The sequence below is a fragment of the Gymnoscopelus microlampas genome (genome assembly GCF_963454915.1).
Source record: "Gymnoscopelus microlampas genome assembly, chromosome: 2".
NCBI classification, from domain to species: Eukaryota; Metazoa; Chordata; class Actinopteri; order Myctophiformes; family Myctophidae; genus Gymnoscopelus; species Gymnoscopelus microlampas.
In genome coordinates, this window is record NC_139939.1 from 61,556,878 (window position 1) to 61,576,366 (window position 19,489).

At 42.7% G+C, this 19,489-nt stretch overlaps 1 protein-coding gene across 1 annotated transcript in view; it reads right to left on the minus strand.

The window, feature by feature from the left end:
- LOC311035623 (calpain-2 catalytic subunit-like) overlaps positions 1-19,489 on the minus strand; it is a 42,878-nt gene that overhangs the window by 20,864 nt on the left and 2,525 nt on the right. The window contains exons 2-5 of the mRNA XM_084043933.1: positions 14,499-14,568; positions 5,359-5,477; positions 3,307-3,440; positions 1-23 (exon numbers count right to left, since the gene is read on the minus strand). The exon at positions 1-23 is cut by the window's left edge and continues 146 nt beyond it. Coding sequence (XP_083900059.1) covers positions 1-23; positions 3,307-3,440; positions 5,359-5,477; positions 14,499-14,568 — 346 coding nt within the window. The remainder of the gene's footprint in view (positions 24-3,306; positions 3,441-5,358; positions 5,478-14,498; positions 14,569-19,489) is intronic.

The window sequence follows — 19,489 nt, forward strand, 5'->3', positions numbered from 1 at the left end:
ACGCCTCATAGCAACCATTCACCCTGCAATGTAAACAATACACATCACCACCTAGCAACCGCCTGACAACGCCTCATAGCAACCATTCACCCTGCAATGTAAACAATACACATCACCACCTAGCAACCGCCTGACAACGCCTCATAGCAACCATTCACCCTGCAATGTAAACAATACACATCACCTAGCAACCCCTAGCCTCGCGTGGCCAATCACACGACACACTGCGTGGACATTAGTCTGGTTCCTATCAACCATAGATTTTTTTCCAAGGGGCGGTTACAAAAAGATCCAAACGGACTCTATTGGTTAGACCTAAAACCAATCAGAGCAGTGCTTCCTGCTACGTCACACACAAGCGCCGGTGCTGAAATAGTAAACAACGAAAGCTAGCTCCACTCGTATTTAATTCAATTCAATTCAATTTTATTAAAGTGTCAAATCACAACAAGTTGTCTCAAGACACTTTACATGTAGAGAAGAGACCCGACAATCCCACCCTGAACAAGCAATTTTTGCGACAGTGGCAACGAAAAACTCCCTCTTAACTGGAAGAAACGTCAGGCAGACCCTAGGTTCTAGGGCGGCGGCCTTCTGCCTCGACCGTAGTCTGGTAACCAGACGAAACTATTCGTAATACATCTTTCTTTCCAACAAAAGCTTTATGGGCAATTGTTTGTTCGTCTGTTAGAAAAGAAATATTTTCTAACGTGTTTACTACCGATGCTATGGCGGCGTCCATCTTTGTTGTGAAAAACTGAAAATGAGTCTTCTGCATTGTACGTCATTGCTCCAAATAAGGTGATAAGCCCGCCCACATTTGGATACTGGGCCCTGATTGGTCACGACTTCGGAGGGAGAGAAATGAAATCTCTATTGAGGGGGGCCAGACCTAATCTGCCGAGGGCTAAAGTTCGATGCAATTTTGCAAAGGCAGATTGGTCTGGAACCAGGCTAAGCAACCCCCTGACAACGCCTCATAGCAACCGTTCACCCTGCAATGTAAAGGAGAAGAGTCTAGGACGTGTGGAGCGTTGTCCAGAGTGTTTTAGAGAAGAGAGAAGAGTCTAGGACGTGTGGAGCGTTGTCCAGAGTGTTTTAGAGAAGAGAGAAGAGTCTAGGACGTGTGGAGCGTTGTCCAGAGTGTTTTAGAGAAGAGAGAAGAGTCTAGGACATGTGGAGCGTTGTCCAGGGTGTTTTAGAGAAGAGAGAAGAGTCTAGGACGTGTGGAGCGTTGTCCAGAGTGTTTTAGAGAAGAGACAAGAGTCTAGGACGTGTGGAGCGTTGTCCAGGGTGTTTTAGAGAAGAGAGAAGAGTCTAGGACGTGTGGAGCGTTGTCCAGAGTGTTTTAGAGAAGAGAGAAGAGTCTAGGACGTGTGGAGCGTTGTCCAGAGTGTTTTAGAGAAGAGAGAAGAGTCTAGGACGTGTGGAGCGTTGTCCAGGGTGTTTTAGAGAAGAGAGAAGAGTCTAGGACGTGTGGAGCGTTGTCCAGAGTGTTTTAGAGAAGAGAGAAGAGTCTAGGACGTGTGGAGCGTTGTCCAGAGTGTTATAGAGAAGAGAGAAGAGTCTAGGACGTGTGGAGCGTTGTCAAGAGTGTTTTAGAGAAGAGTCTAGGACGTGTGGAGCGTTGTCCAGAGTGTTTTAGAGAAGAGAGAAGAGTCTAGGACGTGTGGAGCGTTGTCCAGGGTGTTTTAGAGAAGAGAGAAGAGTCTAGGACGTGTGGAGAGTTGTCCAGAGTGTTATAGAGAAGAGAGAAGAGTCTAGGATGTGTGGAGCGTTGTCCAGGGTGTTTTAGAGAAGAGAGAAGAGTCTAGGACGTGTGGAGCGTTGTCCAGAGTGTTTTAGAGAAGAGAGAAGAGTCTAGGACGTGTGGAGCGTTGTCCAGAGTGTTTTAGAGAAGAGAGAAGAGTCTAGGACGTGTGGAGCGTTGTCCAGAGTGTTTTAGATAAGAGAGAAGAGTCTAGGACGTGTGGAGCGTTGTCCAGAGTGTTTTAGAGAAGAGAGAAGAGTCTAGGACGTGTGGAGCGTTGTCCAGGGTGTTTTAGAGAAGAGAGAAGAGTCTAGCACGTGTGGAGCGTTGTCCAGGGTGTTTTAGAGAAGAGAGAAGAGTCTAGGACGTGTGGAGCGTTGTCCAGAGTGTTTTAGAGAAGAGAGAAGAGTCTAGGACGTGTGGAGCGTTGTCCAGGGTGTTTTAGAGAAGAGAGAAGAGTCTAGGACGTGTGGAGCGTTGTCCAGAGTGTTTTAGAGAAGAGAGAAGAGTCTAGGACGTGTGGAGCGTTGTCCAGGGTGTTTTAGAGAAGAGAGAAGAGTCTAGGACGTGTGGAGCGTTGTCCATGGTGTTTTAGAGAAGAGAGAAGAGTCTAGGACGTGTGGAGCGTTGTCCAGGGTGTTTTAGAGAAGAGAGAAGAGTCTAGGACGTGTGGAGCGTTGTCCAGAGTGTTTTAGAGAAGAGAGAAGAGTCTAGGACGTGTGGAGTGTTGTCCAGGGTGTTTTAGAGAAGGTTCCCAAGACAGGAAGAGGAAACGAGTACGCTGCCACCTTCTGTAATCCCGGGGGACTGCAGACTACACAGAAATGTATTGTTCAATAGAGAAAAGCTTGTGTGTACGGTTCATGATAGGCACGTGCGCGCACACACACACACACACACACACACACACACACACACACACACACACACACACACACACACACACACACACACACACACACACACACACACACACACACACACACACACACACACACACACACACACACACACACACACACACATACAAAACGTGCCAACACAAGCACACACTCTCTGTCTCTGTGTCTCTCGTGTCATTATTAAAACAGTCTCTTTCTCTCATGTTGTTGAAAAGCTTTCAGTCAAACTGCATCACATGAATAAATCTCTAATCTCTAAAACATCTGGATGGATCTGATCATCTGGAAGGGAACATTCACCAGATGTGACACACTGTGATGTCACATGACATGATGAGAACAGAGCAGGTCATTGTTGTCCTGAATTCACAGCCACAGACAGAGTCAAACTATTTACACTTTACAACAGGCAGACAGGCAGGCAGGCAGGCATGCAGGCAGGCAGGCAGGCAGGCAGGCAGACAGACAGACAGACAGACAGACAGACAGACAGACAGACAGACAGGCAGGCAGGCAGACAGACAGACAGACAGACAGACAGACAGGCAGGCAGGCAGGCAGGCAGGCAGGCAGACAGACAGACAGACAGACAGACAGACAGACAGACAGACAGACAGACAGACAGACACACAGACAGACAGACAGGTATCTTACTTGGCGTATGCTTTCTCCAGCAGAGCGCTCCAGAACTCTCTTCCCTCGGCAGAATGAACAAACAGCAACTCTCCATCTTTAGCAGGAAGTCTGTCATCAATGACCACGTCCACCCACTCTCCATACTGCCAGAACTATAATACATATTAATATTATAGTTATTACATACTGTACACCCACTCTCTATACTAGAGAAATTGGCCTCTGAAAACAAATGATGACAGTATTCCATAAGGTAGCCGGAAGCCTCGCCCCAAAACACACTCGCCCCCCATTCTATAATAGCGCTGCATTTGCCCCGGGGCGACTGTGTGTTTTGGGGCGAGTGTTTTGGTATTTGGTATATATGCTCGAGTCTCTGATTAGACAGATCTGTTATAGAGAACAATACATATTATAGTTAAATATTATACTAAAACCACCCACTCTCCATGCTGCCAGAACTATAACAAATATATGAAATAACTAAGTTATTAGTCAAAAACTGTTTTTGACAAATAACTTAGTTATTTCATATGAAAACATGTCATCATCATAACCTTTATTTCAACTCGGAGCACAGTTGAGGGCAAGCCCTCATTTTCAATGTAGCCGAGATACAACATAATCAACATAATCAACAGGAATACATTTACATACATCAATATTAATTAGTAATCAGAGAACAGAAAATACTCAGTATTTCAACAAAAGAACAGGAACATTAAATAAAACAGTTACAGTCTGGTACAAAGGTGCTGGAAACCATTGCTCTATATTGACCCAATGAGGGTCTGATTTTTAGAGACTTCTGAAGCTCATTCCAGGCAGATGGAGCACTAACAGAGAATGCTGCCTTGCCTATAGCTCTGAATTCGCAAATTTGAGAACCTTGAGCGTCAGGAAGTCACTGGAACGGGTCTGGTGGGTACTAGGCTTCTGATCCAACATATTACAAATATATGGGGGGAGCATTCCTGAGATAGCTTTAAAAATAAACAGATACCAGTGCTTATCACGCCTCACAGAGAGTGAGGATAAGCCTGCGTTCTCATAAAGAGTACAGTGATGTGTACCATAACTGTCACCAGTTACCCACCTTAAGGCAGAGTGGTACACTGTGTCGAGGTGCTTTAAAGTTGACGGGGCAGCAATCCTATAAATAATGTCCCCATAATCTAACACAGAAAGGAAGGTGGCTTCAATAATAGTTTTTTATTTGCATGAGGCAGGAAATCACGCTTTATTCCTATAGAGAAAAGCAATTTTCTGTCTAAGTTTTGTGACAAGGTTTTCGATGTGATATTTAAAAGATAATTTTTCATCCAGCCAGATGCCAAGGTATTTATACCCTGAGACCCTCTCAGTTATATAGCCACTTGAAGAGATTATAGTTAGATTGTCACGGTTGGTGGTTTTAGCCCTAGAGCAGGGGTCTTCAACGTTTTCAGGCCAAGGACCCCCTAGCTGAGAGAGAGATGAAGCAGGGACCCCCACTATATTGTATAAAATTGTGTTTCAGATAAACTTTTGCTGCTCTTTTTTCCCTGTACACACCTATAACTCTTTGCCAAAAATAGCCGATCTACAAGCTCACAACGCCTCGCAGCGCGAGGCGTTGTGAGCTTGTAGATCGGCTATTCTCCTCAGAAAAGGGAAACTAGGGTTCAAGTGGTTAATGTAAAAAAAAAAAAAAAAAAAACATATCACACAAAGATTTGGAGGACCCCCTGTAGTAACTCTGAGGACCCCCTAGGGGTCCCGGACCCCCTGTTGAAGACCCCTGCCCTAGAGAATACCATGAGCTTGGTCTTGCTTGCATTCAGTATAAGTCTAAGCTCAACCAGGGCATTGAATGTGAGCTGCAGCTTCATATTGGCTGGGCTGAGCATGACAGTCATTTAGAGTGGAGATAATATTATTTATATACAGCGTAAAAAGGACGGGGCCTAAAATTGAGCCTTGGGGGACACCCATGGAGACTGAGTGTGTGTGTGTGTGTGTGTGTGTGTGTGTGTGTGTGTGTGTGTGTGTGTGTGTGTGTGTGTGTGTGTGTGTGTCTCTCTCTCTCACCTGGAAGTGGAATATTCCAGCGTATTGGTCTCCAAAGTCCTGCTCCATAGGAACCACTCTGGCCATAACGTCTTCATTCAGAGTTAATGAGGCGATGGCTGCTAGGAGCCAACAGTCACCTGTTATACATACACACACACACACACACACACACACACACACAGACAGACACAGACACAGACACAGACACACACACACACACACACACACACACACACACACACACACACACACACAGTTATTGTCTCCGCCAGGCCGATAGGCATGGCGAGCGAGTATGTTTTACCCTCCCTCCGTCCGTCCGTCCGTCCGTCCGTCCTTCCTTGTGTGTGTGTGTGTGTGTGTGTGTGTGTGTGTGTGTGTGTGTGTGTGTGTGTGTGTGTGTGTGTGTGTGTGTGTGTGTGTGTGTGTGTGTGTGTGTGTGTGTGTGTGTGTGTGTGTGTGTGTGTGTGTGTGTGTGTGCGTGCGTGCGTGCGTGCGTGCGTGCGTGCGTGCGTGCGTGCGTGCGTGCGTGCGTGCGTGCGTGCGTGCGTGCGTGCGTGCGTGTGTGTCCGTCCTTCTGTGACCAGCTAATCTCCGCCACCGTTGGCCCTGTCGCTGTGAAACTGCACACACACACTCCCTGGATGCCACAGCAGAACCTCTGCCCCACATTTTTCAGATCAGCCCGTCATAGCGCCACCATGAGGCCGACTTTTGCAAAACACATTTTTTAATATTACTCCTACAGATTTTGTCCAAATAACACACAAATCGGTACACAGTATCTCTATAGTCATGTGATCAACACGGATCTGTCCGAGTTTCCATATTCCATCCTGATTGGCTAAGATTGGCTTCCAAAGTTAGCAGGATTGGTTCATTTTGAACAAAATGCCTCAAATCATGAACGCAGCATGCACTTTCCGTGCAATTTTCCACGTACATTCCCACTTGGCCCAGGAAGAAATGTCACTTGAAAACTTTCAAATCAGCCTCATGGTGGCGCTATAACAGGCCGATTCACGTTTTTAGCTATAACTGCACCGATCTGCGTGCAACTTTGCATGCACACTCCTTAGAGGCCAAGGAAAAACCTTTGCCGTGCATTTTTCACATATGCCTTTTAGAGCGCCACCAGGAGGCTGAGTTTTGAAAAACACATTTTTTGCTCTTACTCCTTCAGATTCTGTTAAAAAAATCACGTAAATCGGTACACAGTCTCTCTATAGTCATGTGATCAAGATGGATGTGTCCGATACTTCATATTCATTCCTACTTGGCTAACATTGGCTTCTAAGGTTTGCAGGATTGGTCCGTTTTGAACAAAATTCCTCAAATCATGAACGCAGTGTGCGATTTCTGTGAAATTTTGCACACACATTCCCACTAGGCCGAGGAAGAAATGCCACCCTTTTCACATTGGCCTGTTATAGCGCCACCAGCAGGTCTAATTTAGCAAACCACATTTTTGGAACAAAATGCCTCAACTCATGAATGCAGTCAGTGTCCAATTGCCGTGCAAGGCCTAAGAAGAAATGGCTCCCTTTTCACATTGGCTTATTATAGCGTCAGTCTACATGTAAAGTGTCTTGTTGTTCAGGATGGACTGTGGGGTCTCTGCTCTACATGTAAAGTGTCTTGTTGTTCAGGATGGACTGTGGGGTCTCTGCTCTACATGTAAAGTGTCTTGTTGTTCAGGATGGACTGTGGGGTCTCTGCTCTACATGTAAAGTGTCTTGTTGTTCAGGGTGGGACTGTGGGGTCTCTGCTCTACATGTAAAGTGTCTTGTTGTTCAGGATGGACTGTGGGGTCTCTGCTCTACATGTAAAGTGTCTTGTTGTTCAGGATGGACTGTGGGGTCTCTGCTCTACATGTAAAGTGTCTTGTTGTTCAGGATGGGACTGTGGGGTCTCTGCTCTACATGTAAAGTGTCTTGTTGTTCAGGATGGACTGTGGGGTCTCTGCTCTACATGTAAAGTGTCTTGTTGTTCAGGATGGGACTGTGGGGTCTCTGCTCTACATGTAAAGTGTCTTGTTGTTCAGGATGGACTGTGGGGTCTCTGCTCTACATGTAAAGTGTCTTGTTGTTCAGGATGGGACTGTGGGGTCTCTGCTCTACATGTAAAGTGTCTTGTTGTTCAGGATGGACTGTGGGGTCTCTGCTCTACATGTAAAGTGTCTTGTTGTTCAGGATGGACTGTGGGGTCTCTGCTCTACATGTAAAGTGTCTTGTTGTTCAGGATGGACTGTGGGGTCTCTGCTCTACATGTAAAGTGTCTTGAGACAACTTGTTGTGATTTGACACTTTAATAACACAAAAACGCAATATACATAAATATACCACCAGGGCTTATTATACAAAAACAAACACTTTTATGCACACTTGACGCCAGCTCTTATCAGTGGACATGAATCTACACTGAGGAAAAAACACAACATAGAAAAGCAACGCGTGCGCACAAAGGTTTAGCGAGCGTCCACCCTCCCACCACTAGAGGTCACTCTCACATCACAAATATCAAGAGGTATTACAGTTTTTCAGTGCAAAACCCCACAATCCCTTTAAAGGGCAAGACCACTGTGGTAGAGGTTTGGATTGTGTAGTTACCTTGCCATGATGTAACTCCAAAAGGTGGACAAGAAATCAAAAGTACTTGCTTCATTGATTAGAAATTGATAATTCAAAATATGCTCCTCATTGACTTATGGTACATTGTACGGTAAAACAGATCACAAAGTCACACTTTTAGCACATCAACAAACGCAAACAAAGCTGATTCAGACAATATAGAACATCACCAAACCCACTACTGTTTATTTTTTTAATAAAAATGTCAACTTCCTGTTGATTTTACTATATGAAGATCCGGATCCAGAGATCCAGTCCGGGTTTTCCTTCTAATAAAAATAGCAAAATCAACAGGATTTTACAGTAGTGGGTTTGGTGATGTTCTATATTGTCTGAATCAGCTTTGTTTGTGTTCGTTTACGTGCTAAAAGAGTGACTTTGAGAGCTGTTTCAGCGTACAATGTAAGTCAATGAGGAGCATATTTTGAATTATCAATGTCTAATCAATGGAGCAATTATTTTTGATTTCTTGTCTACCTTTGGAGCTACATCATGGCAAGGTAACTACACAACCCTAACCTCTACCACAGTGGTCTTGCCCTTTAAAAGTAAAACGTGTTAGAACTGTTTCCACCACTGTCAGTTACTGGGAGGTCAGAGGTCAGGAACTCCCTCAGAAAAGGGCGTTAGAATCTCTAGTGAGTGATGAGTCATCATTCACTATGATGACTCATCATTCACTATGATGACTCATCATTCACTATGAATCATAAATGAATGTCATATATTCACATGGCTACACAAGCCAAACCTTAAAGTACTTAAAGTACTAAAGTGTTCTTTCCCTTTAAGAGAGAGACACAGAGAGAGACACAGAGAGAGAGAGACTCAGAGAGAGAGAGAGAGAGAGAGAGAGAGAGAGAGAGAGAGAGAGAGAGAGAGAGAGAGAGAGGCTAGAGATTTGGGATCTCATGGTGGTGACTCACACATCTGACAAACAAAACCCATATCCTCTGATTCTGAGTGTGTGTGTGTGTGTGTGTGTGTGTGTGTGTGTGTGTGTGTGTGTGTGTGTGTGTGTGTGTGTGTGTGTGTGTGTGTGTGTGTGTGTGTGTGTGTGTGTGTGTGTGTGTGTACAGTATGTTGGCATGTGTATGGGTGTGTCTTTTCCCTTCATAAGTACAGACATTGTGTGTGTGTGTGTGTGTGTGTGTGTGTGTGTGTGTGTGTGTGTGTGTGTGTGTGTGTGTGTGTGTGTGTGTTTGTGTGCGATAGAGTTTTGCATGTGTGGACAGACCCACAGAAAGAATGTGTGTGTGTGTGTGTGTGTGTGTGTGTGTGTGTGTGTGTGTGTGTGTGTGTGTGTGTGTGTGTGTGTGTGTGTGTGTGTGTGTGTGTGTGTGTGTGTGTGTGTGTGTGTGGTATGTGGGTGTGTCCAGTGTGTGTGTACACAGGGCTTTCCTCTCATTGGTTGAGTCATAACAACATGTCTAAACCAAACCAGTCTCTCCTCTCTCTCTCTCTCTCTCTCTCTCTCTCTCTCTGCTTTGTAAACTCTCTCCAAAACAAGCTACAAGCCCTCAGGCCCACTACACCAGGGCTCTTCAATGTGTACTAAGGCCGCGCTAGAGTGCACTAGAGTGCCGCGCTATGAGCTTGTAGATCTGCTATTTTTGAAAAATCTTGAAAAAATATTTTTTTGATTTTTTTCAAAAAACATTTTTTTAACAGTTAAAACACGTTTAAGAATGGCCTCAGGTCTAACCCTAACCCTAACCCTTTAAGAATGGCCTCAGGTCTAACCCTAACCCTAACCCTTTAAGAATGGCCTCAGGTCTAACCCTAACCCTAACCCTTTAAGAATGGCCTCAGGTCTAACCCTAACCCTAACCCTTTAAGAATGGCCTCAGGTCTTCATGGGTTCTGAATTGTTTTGTTTAATCTTTTGAATAACAATAATATATATATATATATATATATATATATATATATATATATATATATATATATATATATATATATATATATATATATATATATATATATATATATATATATATATATATATATATATATATATTATTCAAATATTCATATATTGTATGTAGGAAAGGGAGAATAGGTGATATTTACTGGTGACCCAAACATGGTCTGATAGATCAGTGGTTTTCATTGATACTTTATAGAACCTTATATTATGTCATAGAGTATGAACTACATACATACAGTATGTCAATATTTACCTCTAACATACACTTTATAAGGAAAACCTTATAAATGATTGAAAATAACTTTATCCTTTACGTTTAACCACTCGAACCCCACATCTCTATCCTGGGGGAACATTCACCCAAAAAATAGCAGATCGTCTATTTTTAATTGTATTTATTTACTTGTAACAGAGTATTTCTACATTGTGGTATATTGATGCTTTCAGTGGCGGAGCGTCCGGGTAGGCCAGGTAGGCCTGGGCTGTCTGTCTTCTTCTACTTGTACTACTTCTTCTACTACTACTACTACTGGATCTTTAACCCATTAAGACCTGGAACTGTGTCATTTTTAGATTTGAGCTAAAAAGCATTATTTTACACTTTGGGCTATTTTTGAAAATTCGTGAAAATGTGTGCAAATCTTTGAAATATATATATTTTTAAAGCGAACATTTTCAACTCAAATCGTTGCTTCTGGGGGGTCCCTGGAACAAAACATTTTGATGGGGGTCGGTGGCCAAATACATATAATTTTGGGGGTCCTTGACATGAAAAAGATTGAGCACCACTGATATAGAAACAAACGTTTTTCAGAAAACTGTTGAGATTTAGGAGACATGTAGAATCGGCTTCAGGTCTCAATGGGTTAAAGACTGCATTCTGGTGCATCTGCCAGTCTTATCATCTATTATTGTGGCAGATCTATTTCATTTGGCACCGAAAAAATCTTTGTCATTTTTTTGATTCAAGCAGACTGTGTCTGTATGCTGTCAGTCTTGTCAATACGGGCCCGGGCCGTCAGATCACATGACCTTTATTTTTATTAGAATTAGACACACTTTGCGTTGCTCCGCCTATCAGCTACTTTCCCAGAGATTCACCAGCTTACATGGAAGGAACAGCAAATATATTGGAGGCAATTCACCTCAATACACTGTAATATACCTCAATACACTGTAATATACCTCAATACACTGTAATATACCTCAATACACTGTAATATACCTCAATACACTGTAATATACCTCAATACACTGTAATATACCTCAATACACTGTAATATACCTCAATACACTGTAATATACCTCAATACACTGTAATATACCTCAATACACTGTAATATACCTCAATACACTGCTGAAGCTCACCCTCACCCTAAAACCCTCATAAAGTAACACTAAAACTAACACAATGCGCCCAAAACCCGCACATTTTTTCGTGCGCACGGGCTGCGCAAACGCACGCACGCACGCACGCGTGTCTGCCTGCCAGAAACGACATCCCATAATATTCTCAGCTGGTTCCTATTTCCCCGCTGGCCTTGTAGCACAAACACACACACACACACACACACACACACACACACACACACACACACACACACACACACACACACACACACACACACACACACACACACACACACACACACACACACACACACACACACACACACACACACACACACACACACACACACAAACCACAACAATGTGAACCGTTTAAACAAAACCCACATGAAACCACAGACATGTTACTGTCTCTCTACACTGTCTGTCTGTCTGTCTGTCTGTCTGTCTGTCTGTCTCTCTACACTGTCTGTCTGTCTGTCTGTCTGTCTGTCTGTCTCTCTACACTGTCTGTCTGTCTGTCTGTCTGTCTGTCTGTCTGTCTGTCTGTCTGTCTGTCTGTCTGTCTGTCTACACTGTATGTATGTCTGTCTGTCAGTCTCTCTGTCTGTCTGTCTGTCTGTCTGTCTGTCTGTCTGTCTGTCTGTCTGTCTCTCTACACTGTATGTATGTCTGTCTGTCTGTCTGTCTGTCTGTCTCTCCTACACTGTCTGTCTGTCTCTCTACACTGTATGTATGTCTGTCTGTCAGTCTCTCTGTCTGTCTGTCTGTCTGTCTGTCTGTCTGTCTGTCTGTCTGTCTGTCTCTCTACACTGTATGTATGTCTGTCTGTCTGTCTGTCTGTCTGTCTGTCTGTCTGTCTGTCTCTCCTACACTGTCTGTCTGTCTCTCTACACTGTATGTATGTCTGTCTGTCAGTCTCTCTGTCTGTCTGTCTGTCTCTCTACACTGTATGTATGTCTGTCTGTCTGTCTGTCTGTCTCTCCTACACTGTCTGTCTGTCTCTCTACACTGTATGTATGTATGTCTGTCTGTCTGTCTGTCTGTCTGTCTCTCCTACACTGTCTGTCTGTCTCTCTACACTGTATGTATGTATGTATGTATGTCTGTCTGTCTGTCTGTCTGTCTGTCTGTCTGTCTCTCCTACACTGTCTGTCTGTCTCTCTACACTGTATGTCTGTCTCTCTACACTGTCTGTCTCTCTCTCAACACTGTCTGTCTGTCTCTCCTACACTGTCTGTCTGTCAGCTGCAGCATTGTAGTGAACACAGCATTGTAGTGAACACAGCATTGTAGTGAACACAGCATTGTAGTGAACACAGCATTGTAGTGAACACAGCATTGTAGTGAACACAACACAGCATTGTAGTGAACACAGCATTGTAGTGAACACAGCATTGTAGTGAACACAACACAGCATTGTAGTGAACACAGCATTGTAGTGAACACAGCATTGTAGTGAACACAGCATTGTAGTGAACACAGCATTGTAGTGAACACAGCATTGTAGTGAACACAACACAGCATTGTAGTGAACACAGCATTGTAGTGAACGCAGCATTGTAGTGAACGCAGCATTGTAGTGAACGCAGCATTGTAGTGAACGCAGCATTGTAGTGAACGCAGCACAGCATTGTAGTGAACACAACACAGCATTGTAGTGAACACAGCATTGTAGTGAACACAGCATTGTAGTGAACACAGCATTGTAGTGAACACAGCATTGTAGTGAACGCAGCATTGTAGTGAACGCAGCATTGTAGTGAACACAGCATTGTAGTGAACACAGCAGCAGCTAAACAACAGGTCGCTCCACGTTGGTTTGTAAGGAAGTATTTCAGTGAAAAAGACGGTGGGAGTGTGTGTGTCTCTGTGTGGAGTTTGCATGTTCTCCCCGTGTCCCCTAGGGTAGTTAATACCCTCACAAAAACATGTAGTAATCCTGGTCACTATACTGCCTCCCCCTGGTCAGCCAGGGCGCCTGATGGAGGGGAAAGGAACTGGTTGGAATAACGTGTTCCTTCCACACGCTACGTCCTACCAGGGAACCTCCCCCCTGTCAGGTGACAAGAAGGTCAGTTGGCTCTCATGCATTGAAGGAGGCATGAGCTCGGCCCTGGCCTCCCTAGGCTGGTGAGGGGAGTGTAGCGCCCAGGATCACTTAGAAAAAGACGGTGGAGTGTTTGTGTAGCGATAGCCTAGCCTTGGATCACACAACGCTCATCAGTCACAGCGTCATGGCTGAACGTCAACCTGGTTTATGTTATAATTATGTATATATAATGTAAATATAAATATATAATGTAAATATAAATATATAATGTAAATATAAAGTGTTTACCTCATGGCCACGGATGTTATAATTATGTACAGGCCGTCATAAGTACCCGTATCTTCAGTATTGTTCAATAAAAATACAGAGCAATTTTAATCTGATCGGTGGCCATTGTCTCCATACGTCCAACTACGCGCCCCTATCGGTTGGGAGGTGTATTGCACTCTGATTACATTATGACTCTATGAGAAAAAGGCCACCAATCGGATTAAAATGCTTTTCATTGAACAATACGGAAGATACAGGTACTTCTGAGGGCCCGAACAGTATCGTAACATCCGTGGATGTGAGGTCAGCACTTTATATTTGAAATGTGAACGTTTATTACGGGCTGTAAACGTGCAAAAATCAGGCTGAAGTTTGGTCATGATATGACAGTCATGTTTCAGGGCTAGTTATTGACCAACAGCTGGGTTTATTGTGTACTTTGTTTAACGAGAGACATGGCAGATACAGTATGATGAGAATGAATATGAATAATATATCCTTAACCCATTGAGACCTGAAGCCGATTCTACATGTCTCCTAAATCTCAACAGTTTTCTGAAAAACCTATGTTTCTGTATCAGTGGTGCTCAATCTTTTTCATGTCAAGGACCCCCAACATTATATGTATTTGGCCGCGGACCCCCATCGAAATATTTTGTTCCAGGGACCCCCAGAAGCAACGATTTGAGTTAAAAATGTTCGCTTTAAAAAAATATATATTCAAAGATTTGCACACATTTTCACGATTTTTCAAAAATAGCAGATATACAAGCTCATAGCGCGGCACTCGGTGGCGCGCTATGAGCTTGTATATCTGCTATTTTTGAATAGCCCAAAGTGTAAAATAATGCTTTTTAGCTCAAATCTAAAAATGACACAGTTCCAGGTCTTAACAGGTTAAAGGTTAAAAGTTAAAGGTCATTACCCAGAGCTCCCTGGCAGATGTCCGTCCTGGTGGCTCCGCCCACTATGAACTCTGGGTTAGACACCAGCTCCTGTAGAGAGACAGACAGGTAAGCATGAGGACAGACAGACAGGTACACATAGACCAATTATTTGTTTACCAACATTGAGACTGAACACAGGTGATTGTTTAGTGAACATAGGGTGTGTTTGTAAACACAGCACTGAGCGCATGGGCCGCGGATATGCGTGTGACATCATCATCAAACCCGGAAGTTATGCAGGAATGCCTACTGAGTGTCAAAACAATACTTTCTGGCCTTGACAGCCCATGCATCCAAACAGAAAAGTCATATCTGATTGCATTAAACAACATTAAACAATGTTAAACTCATTTTGCATGTTTCTTTGCCACTCGATGTGCCATTCACTTTAAGCATGCGCATATCCTCTATACACACTAATGACATGCGCATATCCTCTATACACACTAATGAGCGAGTGGCTCCGGTGCGCACCCTCGGTGCTGGACCTGCGCGCGCAATACTGGTTCTTATCGCTTACAACCAGTGTGACGTCGTCTGTTAAGGGCTCTATTAGTACAGACAGACAGACAGACAGACTGACAGACAGACAGACAGACAGACAGACAGACAGACAGACAGACAGACAGACAGACAGACAGACAGACAGACAGACAGACAGACAGACAGACAGACAGACAGACAGACAGACAGACAGACAGACAGGCAGGCAGGCAGGCAGGCAGGCAGGCAGGCAGACAGACAGACAGACAGACAGACAGACAGACAGACAGACAGACAGACAGACAGACAGACAGACAGACAGACAGACAGGTTAAAATGTAACAATACATTACATTACATTATAGTCATTTAGCACCGTGGTTCTCAAAGTGGGGTCCGGGGACCCCTAGGGGTCCTTGAGTGGGTTCCAGGGGGTCCCCAGATAAATGTTGGATAGTTAGTAACCTGATAGTTACAGCAACACCAAATGGACCCTTACGGGTCCATTTGGTTCCATTTGTACACTCTCAGAGTTATGGTGGTCCGTGGTCTAATGCAGGGGTTCCCAAAGTGGGGTCCGGGGACCCCCAGGGCCCTACATACATACATCAGCTATTTTCCAAAAATCTTGATATTCTGTGAAAATGTTTGAACACTTTTTACATTTTTATCACCACATCTGGAACTCTTTTCAGATGGGGGTCCGTGACCCAACCCGCATTCATTTAGGGGTCCTTGACCTGAACACGTTTGAGAACCACTGATTTAGCAGACGCTTTTATCCAGAGTGACTTACAGTAAGTACATTCAACATAGGTAGGAAACTAAACTACTAATCACCAGAAGTCTGAAGTGCATTTTCTTCTAAAAGAAGCAACTAAGAGTATACCTAGAGCTAAGGTAAAAGTGTAATATATCAGTTACCTACTGTCTTAAACACATGAGACACATAGCAAAATCAAATGAGCATGAGATAAAACAAGTAAGTGTATCGAATAAACAAGATCAATGTCAGATTTATTTCTGACATTCTACTGTTTAGACTGATGATAGGCTCTTGGTTTACCTATGATCCTATAGATTACTATTTATGTGTATTTGATGTATTACCTTGTGTTAATTTTCAGTACTTTTACTTCTACTCCACTACTTCTACTCCACTACAATTATTTGAAAACTTTAGTTACTAGTTACTTTGCAGATATAAATCATTATATTATGAAACATACATTAACCACTTTAGCCCTATTATATACCTAGGCTATTTGAAAATAGCAGATCTACAAGCTCACAACGCGTTGCATCGCGACGCGTTGTGAGCTTGTAGATCTGCTATTTTCAAACATTTTAGTACTTTTACTTTTGGTACTTTAAGTATATTTTGATACCAATACTTTTGTACTTTACCTCAAGTAACATGTTGAACACAAGCCTTTTACTTGTAACAGAGTATTTTTATATTGTGATAATGCTTTTACTTAATAAAAATATCCGAGTACTTCTTCAACCACTGGACCCTAACCCTAACACTGGACCCTAACACTGGACCCTAACCCTAACACTGGACCCTAACACTAACACTGGACCCTAACACTAACCCTAACACTGGACCCTAACCCTAACACTGGACCCTAACCCTAACACTGGACCCTAACCCTAACACTGGACCCTAACACTAACACTGGACCCTAACCCTAACCCTAACACTGGACCCTAACACTAACACTGGACCCTAACCCTAACACTGGACCCTAACCCTAACACTGGACCCTAACCCTAACACTGGACCCTAACCCTAACACTGGACCCTAACACTAACACTGGACCCTAACCCTAACACTGGACCCTAACCCTAACACTGGACCCTAACCCTAACACTGGACCCTAACCCTAACACTGGACCCTAACACTAACACTGGACCCTAACCCTAACACTGGACCCTAACCCTAACACTGGACCCTAACCCTAACACTGGACCCTAACCCTAACACTGGACCCTAACCCTAACACTGGACCCTAACCCTAACACTGGACCCTAACACTAACACTGGACCCTAACCCTAACACTGGACCCTAACCCTAACACTGGACCCTAACCCTAACACTGGACCCTAACCCTAACACTGGACCCTAACCCTAACACTGGACCCTAACCCTAACACTGGACCCTAACCCTAACACTGTTAATTAAGAAACATGCAGATTTAACAGTAAATAAATTAAACCTAAACAGAAAACCAGTTAAATAATAAATACTACACTGAGGCCTTAACAAAACTACACACAGTTCTCAGTCCATGTGTGTGTGTGTGTGTGTGTGTGTGTGTGTGTGTGTGTGTGTGTGTGTGTGTGTGTGTGTGTGTGTGTGTGTGTGTGTGTGTGTGTGTGTGTGTGTGTGTGTGAGAGAGAGAGTCATTCTACATGGAATGAGGAAGTCATCAAAAAATGCCCCACTGTGCCGTTCTAACACACACACACACACACACACACACACACACACACACACACACACACACACACACACACACACACACACACACACACACACACACACACACACACACACACACACACACACACACACACACACACACACACACACACACACATCAAAGTGTGTCTCCTGGGTTGTTCTACAGTAGGATGTTTATTGAAGGTGTGTTTGTTTATAACTCTAATTAATGATTCTCTCTCTCTCTCTCTCTCTCTCTCTCTCTCTCTCTCTCTCTCTCTCTCTCTCTCTCTCTCTCTCTCTCTCTCTCTCTCTCTCTCTCTCTCTCTCTCTCTCTCTCTCTCTCTCTCTCTCTCTCTCTCTCTCTCTCTCTCTCTCTCTCTCTCTCTCTCTCCTAAAATAGGATCTTGTATAAAATAGGATCTCTATATATATGTTTTGTAAATCCGTTATTTTTGAATCGCCAAAGTATGAAATAATGGTTAAAACCACATATCCGTATGCTAGGAGCATCGGCTTTGTTTACACTGTGTTGTCATGGTGACGGTGATAGTTCACAAACACACACACACACACACACACACACACACACACACACACACACACACACACACACACACACACACACACACACACACACACACACACACACACACACTGTCATAAAACCAGGCTTATGAATAAGACACACGCACGCACGCACGCACGCACACACACACACACACACACACACACACACACACACACACACACACACACACACACACACACACACACACACACACACACACACACACACACACACACACACACACACAAAACTAGTTGGTACCAGGTTGGGGGTTTGTTAAAATGTTTAAAGAATAATAAACCGTTTCTAGATTCATTTCAAAATAGCAGATCTACAAGCTCACAATGTGTCACGATGTGACACATTGTGAGCTTCTAGATCAGCTATTTTCAAATAGCTGACCCCCTGGAACCCCCTCAGGCAGTTAAAGAGACAGACAGACAGACAGACAGACAGACAGACAGACAGACAGGTCAGTTATAGCTCACATACATGTGAGCTATAACTGACATTGAAATATCTATAATATTGACAACATTATAAACATAGTTATTAAAAGTACATACAGTATAGAGCATCGCAGTTCCGCCACTTCCTGGTGCAGGAAGTAAATACTCGATGCATTTTTTCCATTGACTTTTACAAAAATATTTATATCAATCAATTTAAGCCTAGAATCAAGCTATCCAGGATAGCGGTGAATCATGACCATAAAACCTTTTTTTCTGTGATTTTTAAAAATGTTATATTTAATGATATGATATACTATGTTTAATAAATACCCTTTGTTTTTATTTTATATTTAATGATATGATATACTATGTTTAATAAATACCCTTTGTTTTTATTTTATATTTAATGATATGATATACTATGTTTAATAAATACCCTTTGTTTTTATTTTATATTTAATGATATGATATACTATATTTAATAAATACCCTTTGTTTTTATTTTATATTTAATGATATGATATACTATGTTTAATAAATACCCTTTGTTTTTATTTTATATTTAATGATATGATATACTATATTTAATAAATACCCTTTGTTTTTATTTTATATTTAATGATATGATATACTATGTTTAATAAATACCCTTTGTTTTTATTTTATATTTAATGATATGATATACTATGTTTAATAAATACCCTTTGTTTTTATTTTATATTTAATGATATGATATACTATATTTAATAAATACCCTTTGTTTTTATTTTATATTTAATGATATGATATACTATGTTTAATAAATACCCTTTGTTTTGCCGTTTTCAAAAGTTTTTTTTCACAGAATCAAAGGTTTTATGGTCATGATTCACCAGCATCCTGGATAGCTTGATTCTAGGCTTAAATTAATTAATATAAATATTTTTGTAAAAGTCAATGGAAAAAATGCATTGAGTATTTACTTCCTGCACCAGGAAGGGCGTGAACTGTGACGCTCTATAACTGTCTAC